General features: G+C 30.7%; 1 protein-coding gene across 2 annotated transcripts; it reads right to left on the reverse strand.

Moving 5' to 3' along the window:
* Positions 1 to 155: 155 nt before the first annotated feature.
* On the reverse strand, positions 156 to 5,360 carry LOC110823821 (tubby-like F-box protein 8). Of its 2 annotated transcripts, none has more exons than XM_088213931.1 (6): positions 5,163 to 5,360; positions 4,840 to 4,917; positions 3,586 to 4,026; positions 3,294 to 3,381; positions 2,175 to 2,307; positions 156 to 1,100 (listed from the first exon to the last, which is right to left on the reverse strand). In XM_088213931.1, the coding sequence occupies exons 3-6, from the start codon at positions 3,931 to 3,933 to the stop codon at positions 392 to 394; spliced, it is 1,278 nt and encodes a 425-aa protein (XP_088070057.1). In that variant the 5' UTR covers positions 3,934 to 4,026; positions 4,840 to 4,917; positions 5,163 to 5,360; the 3' UTR covers positions 156 to 391. The 2 variants fall into 2 exon arrangements, with proteins under 2 accessions (XP_088070057.1, XP_088070058.1); XM_088213932.1 differs by having other exon boundaries at positions 3,586 to 4,055.
* Between the last annotated feature and the right edge of the window lie 2,643 nt (positions 5,361 to 8,003).

An 8,003-nucleotide genomic window follows, 5' to 3' on the forward strand; every position in this document is an offset into this window, starting at 1 on the left:
TTCTTTAGAGTAAAAACATAATGTTTAATTGGGGATAATCTAATTCCTATTTGTAAAAATTCCACTTACTACTACTCAAACTAAAAACCGAAAATCTCTTACTAAAAGATATCAAATGAGATCAAAGAAAGTAGAAGAAGAGGTACAGGTCAATGTAAGCAGGCAAACATCCAGGAAACTGACATACAATGAAGGCAGAAATATAAGATTCCAGTTTACAATTATGAAACCCTATTATCAGGGCCACCCCCCAGAGTTGCAACACTGTTAAGAATTAACATTTGACAACAATTTCCTACGCTAGTGATGACACTAACAGAAAAAACAAGAGCATAAATTGTCAGCAGTTTCTGCTTTTTGCTCAAACTTAGGTCACCTTTCATCATTCTATTTATTCACAAGCCAATTTGGTGTCAAAGCTGCTCAAGCATATTGCAAAAGCCTGAAAAGCAGATAAAGGATATCGGTAATCCATCGTGAACATATCCTTCCCAACCTTGCCGAACTGAAGAATGATTTTATCATGCTCTGGTGGAGCTGGGTGAGATGGTGTGGGTGCACCAGCAGCAGGCTGCATGGCAGCAATCAACTGAAAGTTTTTAACAGATGCAACAGTCACTCGTCCTCGGAAATTCAGGCACCAACACTGCAATTGCTCATGCCATCTTGGGGGCTTGTTTTTGAGAACCAAGGGTCTCGCTTTTCCATCATCATCCTCGTGACATGACCTACCAATTTCAGAAAAACGAGAGCTGCTGAACTCAACTGAATGATCAAGAGACTTTGAAAAGGAGACACTACGGAAGGAGTCTTCAAGAGCACTGGGAAGAATTTCCGGTTGGCCAGGGACACTTCCACCTGCCTCAAGTGCTGAGGCTGGAATTGAGTGCATCATGCAGTGCATTCTCCGCGGACCTCGGGTACCAAGCACATTTAGCTCATAAGTAATCTGGGCTATGTTGTAGCTGCCTGTAGGTACTTTCGGCGAGACCTTTTTTGAATAAAATCTTCTACTTGTTCGTCCTGGAGGAAGAATACTGGCAGAGGTGTAAGCAGGGTGTGTGTCATATATTATAAACTTCGTCCCAAGGAAGTTTGATCTGGCAAGTTAAACAGAATTGATTCAAAACTATAATCTTTTGAACAAGAAGCAATTCATGCACACGTTTATTTGGATAACTTCGAAAGCAACCAAAACATTATGATGCACCAAATAACCTTTCCACATATGCAGCATGAAAACTTAAAAAGAAAGAGACAAAAGAATTAGAAAATTCTCAAGTTGGTTCAACTTTAAAATCATCTGCGCCTGGGTTTTGCTAAGTTTTGGATTATTTCAAAATTAATCATTATTGGTCTAGGTAGCCTCAAGTTGACCTATTAGACCAGCTTGGATATTTGGTTCTCTTTCACAGAAGAACTAGGTCAACTCAAGTTTCAAGGCCAAGTTCAGATTGAATTGATTGACACCCAAGTAATGCGTTAAGTGAAGGCCATATATTGGCATCTTCCACGTCAGGATCCTTAGAACCTGAATCTGGTTAGAGAAGAAATTTAGGGTTTACGTTTAGGGTAGAGAAAAAAGAAGACAAAAATAGAAGAAGAGAAGACGAATAGGATTATAGAAAAGATAGAGAATTATTAGAAGAATAGGAGTATAGAAAAGATAGAGAATGATTGCTGCTTCTGTTCTGAAATTTAGGTAAATGTTTCTTGTTTTCTCACTTTGCTGCCTTCCATTGCCTTTTCTACCATCACTTACTCATATAAGACAAAACACAACCAGAAGCTACAGAAAAAAAGTCCAAATCTACAGAAAAGACAAATCTGCCAGAGGCAGTACAAACCTAGAACCACATTTGTAACTAATCTAGGATTAACTAATTAACCAGTAAGTTATCTAATTAAGGCTGGATACTGCTGGGTTGCTGGTCCTGACAGGCCACACAGACGAACGAGTCATATTTTCAGTGACTCATAGAGTCAGGAAATATTTTCTTCTCAATTCAAAAATATGGAAGGAAATGTATATTTATTCCAGAAGTCTGTAAGATACCAGAAATATTACTCCAATAAGCTCTTACAAACAAATTATTCAAGCAGCAGCAGCCAAAAGGGGAAACAAAAGAAACTATGAGAATGGATATAATTACTATTTCACTCGGGATTCTTACCTCAGCTTTCCGATATATTTGCTGCTTGATCGTGAAATGTTGTCAGCATCCATGGAAATTATATACTCAGTGCATGTAGTTCGACGGGTTCTCTTTGCAGAAAGAAGAAATTTCCCATTTTCAACTAGCAAAGCTGCAAGAGTTAAATACAAGATAAAACATAACAGTACACTAGGTTAAACAAAGACAAAGCCAACCAGTAAACCATGTTCAAAATTGTACTGTTAAACCCTTTATTAGTAAAATTGGAGAAGCAGAAACTTTACTCAGCCATATAACCGCTTCCAGCCAACATGATAATTCATAATTCCAAGTATATAGAGATACAAAAGAAAAGCACCTAAAGATGGAATTTAATTAAAACAAAATATATCAAGGTACCTATCGCACTCAAGAGGATCTCTAAAACTAATGAGAAAATTTTGCCAGCTATCTATTTCATGCAAGAATTCAAGATCAACAACTATTCTAACAATTATACCAATCATTTTCATTGCTCACCAACAGAAATCACATATCCATTTTAGCAAGTGTAATGAAAAAAATGCCATTTATTACACCCCTTTGAATTATGAGGTAGAATTCGCAAATTTGTCATTTTATGAAAATTTATATAAAGATTGAGTCTACCGCCATATATTTGGGACACTTTTATTCCTTTCAGGAATTTTTTGATGTCTTCGACCAAGGCAATTAAGTAACTTTTCTCCTTTTCTTTTTCTTTTAGTGTTTTCTAGTATGAAATTGTTTTGTGAGTATCCCATATATTTTTCCAACCTTTTATCTATTTTAGATGAAGCAATTCAGCCACCATGTTGACCAATGCCAAGTAAATATCGCAACTTTTTAGTGGCTCATACTACGCAGATGCCAATCTAGAACTATTTAAGATGTTAAATGCATGATTAGCACTAGATACACCACTAAAAGAATTATCACTAGTACTTAGAAAAGGAAAGTATTAGGATCCAATTAGTTTCTTAACAAAAACAAAAGCAAGTAGAATATTAACATATGCATTCACAGCCTTACATAGAAGCACATAATGGCACACAAAGACACACAAAGCCAGCAATATTTAACAAATAAAAAACTACACAATGGATAGAAAGAGCTTACCAGGGCTAAGACAAAGAAAAAGGTGATACGTTAAGTTAGACTTATCCCTTTTTATGAAACACTGAATGGTTCCGTCACGTGACCCGGGCTGAGAAAACAAATTTGAAAAGAAAATATCAGTACTTCAAGCAAATATCCAAAATTTCCACTGCCCTTAGTTAACAAAATAAATTCCATACTTTCCGCAGATACAGCATCCTTATAGTTTCTGTTCTGACACTAGATCCTCAGTTGATAACAACAATAATAACATGAACCAATGAGGAAAGAAAAGAATTTCATAAAACCTTGCCTGCTTAAGAGACACGGGAAATGTAAGCTTTCCACAAAACTCAGGACTTCTAACAATTTCTTTGCACATAACCCTCCAAGACCGGCAAACAGCAGCACATGCAACAACATGCTTTCTGGCAGGCCAAGTACTCTCACTCTCTTCCAACCTCTTAATGACATCGCAGAGTAGCTCTGGTGGAAGACTAGCCCATCTACTATTCTGAATTACGAGAGGTTGATCATGTGAATCATGCAATGAACCATGAGATTTTCCTCTGTGATGACCTGTCAGCCTAACATCAAAACTCCGCCTGGACAAGCTCCCAAAACTATCCCTCACATCTCGAACTATACTACGGAATGACATTTTACAAGTGGATCACGAGACCAGCAGATACCCTATATAGCTCTCTTCCAAAAGTACCTGAAAAGCTATCTTCTGCCGATCATGTGCCTATGGCTGTCCACAAATAAAAAGTGACTCAATTCCTGCCATAATCATATTAAGAAAGAACAAAGGAAAAGGAAACAAAAAAAAAAAGGGACAAAAGCAGCAAAAGAGAAAGAGAAAAGATAAACAGGTTTAGTAGCAAAAAGGCAGCTGCACATGCACAATAAAGTAGTATAAATCACAAGAGCTTTATTTAAATACAGCCCTCTAGAAAATATGGTATCAAATCAACCATTTTAGGTCATTAAACTAATTTCAACCAAATACCTACGTCGTTTCTATCAAATCTGATCTAATAAAATATTTAAATGACACCATTAAACCATAAACCAAGTATTTCTGGACATAAGTAGAAGAATTTACAGCATAAAATCTTCTTCCAATAACAGAAAACCCAAGCCTAAATCTGACACCAAGAGGATATCCGCATAACCAATTCTTCAGAGACAAAAACAAACAGGAAAGTGAAAGAGCATATACATTTGCTTCTAAAGGAATTTTACTCTAAGCAGACTAACCAGACCTAAATCTATAAACTATTGATGATTTTAGCACTCTTAATCAAGTCAACGTCATTAAAGTTGACATGCCCTTCATCTTTTTCTCGTTTAATTTTCCTATCTCCATCTCCATCCCAAAAATAGACATTTCTCAGCATATATTTGAAAGTTTAACATACGATTTTCCATTAAAATTATTTGATTATCATATCAAACTGCAAAACTAGAGCAAAAAAAAAAACACAAGTTAGATGCAAACTATTCAAACAAAAATGACCCAAATGTGAATATAGCCACACAAAGCTTACAGTAGAAAACTAACCTCTCGACAAGCTCCAGATAATCAAAATGGCTAAAAACTGATGAAACCAAAACAACTTACTCAGAAAGCACCAACGATCTGCAAAGATAAACCAGTACGGATAAGAATGTCAACAATTTGTTCAAACCCATTTCAGCAAAAGCAAAACCCAGAAATTCTTCAAGGATTACTTCAATCTAAACGAAAGTGGGTTCTGGGTTGTAGATTTTGACAATGAGAGACTTAAAAAGCTGGTAAAAAACAAGAGTCTGACAAAAAAAAAAAAAAGAAGGGAACCATGAATTGAAGGTAGCCAATACAGAGATGAAGAGATCTGTGTGTACCTGAAACATTATGCGAAGATAAAATCCAAAACAAAATCCAAACAAACTTTCTTACAGCAGAACAGAGAGAAAAGAAAAGGGTCAAGTCAGAACTCTGAAGTTCTTTTTTTTTTTCCCCTTAAATTCTGAAAGTCTCTTTGCGGTTCTCTCTCTAATCCGGACACCAAACCAACATTAAATTTACTTCACGGAGCACGGAGAAAAAGGTGTAGGTGTATTATACTAGGGAACTACTGGTATATACTAATAGTATTTTGTTCTTTAATTTTAAAAAATTTGATCTTTACGTGTATATATATTATTATTTAAATAATGATGGTATATATAATATTTTTTTGACCATTAAACTTCATGACAATGGCCTTGGCTCCAAGGAACAACCAAATGCCAGTTTGACTTATCTTCACTCTTTCATTTATCTCACGGATGAAAGTTGTTGACTTTTGGATTTCTTTCTTTTTTTTTTTCTTTTTAAATAATGAAGTAATCAAACTGTATTTTTCAATTTATTATTTTGGTGATAGGTCCAATCTATATTTATTAAGAAATAAAAGTATTTGTTTGATCGAATTTTTGTTATTAGTTTATGTTTTAATGTTGCAAAGTAATAAAAAAATATATAGATGTTTGTGGTTAAACTATTAAATTATAAATTAAAAATATTTATATATTTAAAATAAATTTGTGTGATAAAAAGTAAATATCTTATAAACTTTAAGAATATATGATAATAATATAATAAAAGAATAATATATGAAAGTAGATAATTTTCTCATAACGATATGATAAAATATGATAATTAGGTAATCTTCATGATTTTCTTTAATAATGGTTGAATTAATATTAATTTAAAAATTATAATTTATTTTATTTATTAATTTAAATTTATCTTTGATTAAATTTATTTTTTAATATCATAAAATTAGTAAAAATTTATTTCCTAATAAATTTAATTTATATTTATTTTTTAAATAGTTGTAAATTATTTTTACGAATTTTAATTTTATTTAAAAATATTTTAAAATATTAATTTTTAAAGTTAATGAAATCAATGTAAATTTTAAGTTTTCATTATCTAAAAAAACTCATTCTTTTTCTGTTATTATAAAATATAAAATTAGTTCATAATATTTTATGAAATATTTTTCTTGACATTGCTACTATATAAGCAATTTGAGTAAACAAAATAAGATAATATTTTTCGTGTATAATTTCATTAATAATTTTCTATACACAAACTTAGAGTTTATACAAATAGTACGAAGTTATATTCACTTTAGAATTTTAAAATTCAAAAATCTTAATTAAATCAAATATGTATGAGCTTTTTGAGGAACTATTAATTTTATGTTATATAATACTCTCTAAATCTTTTTAAAGTTTAAGTTGATATGTTACTATTATATATGAAATATTCTTAATCATTTATCGATATATAACGGAAAAAAATTATTGCGTTAACATAATTTGTTATTGATACTTTATCAATCTATTATTGTGTCTTCATGACATATAATATTTAAATAAATTTTTGCATTAATTATCCATGACAAATAATTTTTATAGTAATTTCAAGACTTAGAAATTATGTTATATAACATCTGACATAACAAAATTATCACAAAATATACTAAATATATTAGAAATATAATAACAAAAAATATAATATATGCATAACTTAAAAGCAAAAAAGATTCATATGTAGATATTTAAATAATAATAATAATAATAATAGTATGAATTTAGATAAATATAATAAATTAACTGAAAAAATATATAAATCACACATAAGTAAAAAAATTAAAACAGTTTAAAAAATAAAATTGTAGAGTGAATCAATACTGATAATGTCGTATAAACTTTAAGAATATATTTCTTCAAATTTATTATATTATAAAAATTTTTAGGATATTATTTATTAGATAATAAGATTAAAATGTGTGTTTTTTTTTTAAAAAAAAAAAAAGAATTTTCATGGAAGTTTGCTAATAAGCATGATTTTTTTTTTTTGGGGAATAAACTTTATATAATATAAATAAAGGAAAACAACATTATCCTTATTTATCAACTTTAATGTAATGAAATTATGTATTTGTATATTTAATTCCTTCAATTCAAATACACTAAAATTATATAAATTTTTTTTTTTTTTTTTTTAAAAAAAAGAAAATTTCCCATCTAATATAAAAAAGAAAAATATAGTTCAGGTCAGCTATCAATCATAGCCGTTGATTGTTAGGTGAAGAAAGTTATTGTTGTGGGTCGTAACTTTATGCATGACTGCACGTTTTGGATTCACTTTCCCAATCTTGGATCCCTTTTCCTTGAAGCTTCGTGGAAGTCACCAAAGAAACAAATGGGAAAATATACAGTGTGACTTTGGTGTACGGTGTTAAGTTACGTACTACTTTTGGTTTTTGATCATCGAGAGCAGAATGCTTCAACGCCCTCCTTTATAACGGTGTGTACTTGTTGATAATTTACTATATATGTATGGTTGGATTATTTGATCATCTATGTCTAAAAAATCAATAAATCATGTAATGTATCTCAAACTCTTAAAAGTTTTGAAGTAATATTATATTAACTTTTTATAATTGAAATTAAAAAAGAGGCAAATAGTTATACGTTGTGTGTTAAAAGTGTCATTTAGACTATTAGAATTATTTTAGACAAACCTTAATTAATCAATTTGTAATAAAATGTCTGCTAAAATATATATGAGGGCTATTTTGATAATAAAAAATTATATAGTTTACTAACTGATTATTTTTGTTAATATTAATATCACAATATATAATTATATATTATTATTATTATTATTATATGATAGCTGTCGGT

Source organism: Carica papaya, chromosome 2 (assembly GCF_054855325.1).
Source record: "Carica papaya isolate Zhongbai chromosome 2, ASM5485532v1, whole genome shotgun sequence".
NCBI lineage: Eukaryota > Viridiplantae > Streptophyta > Magnoliopsida > Brassicales > Caricaceae > Carica > Carica papaya.

Coding starts and splice junctions, on each gene's coding strand:
- LOC110823821 (XM_088213931.1), bottom strand. CDS start 3,933: ATGTCATTCCGTAGTATAGTTCGAGATGTGAGGGATAGTTTTGGGAGC. Junction 2,308..3,293: donor TTTTCTTTGTCTTAGCCCTG/GTAAGCTCTTTC, acceptor TAACTCTTGCAG/CTTTGCTAGTTGAAAATGGG. Junction 1,101..2,174: donor AAATATATCGGAAAGCTGAG/GTAAGAATCCCG, acceptor TTAACTTGCCAG/ATCAAACTTCCTTGGGACGA.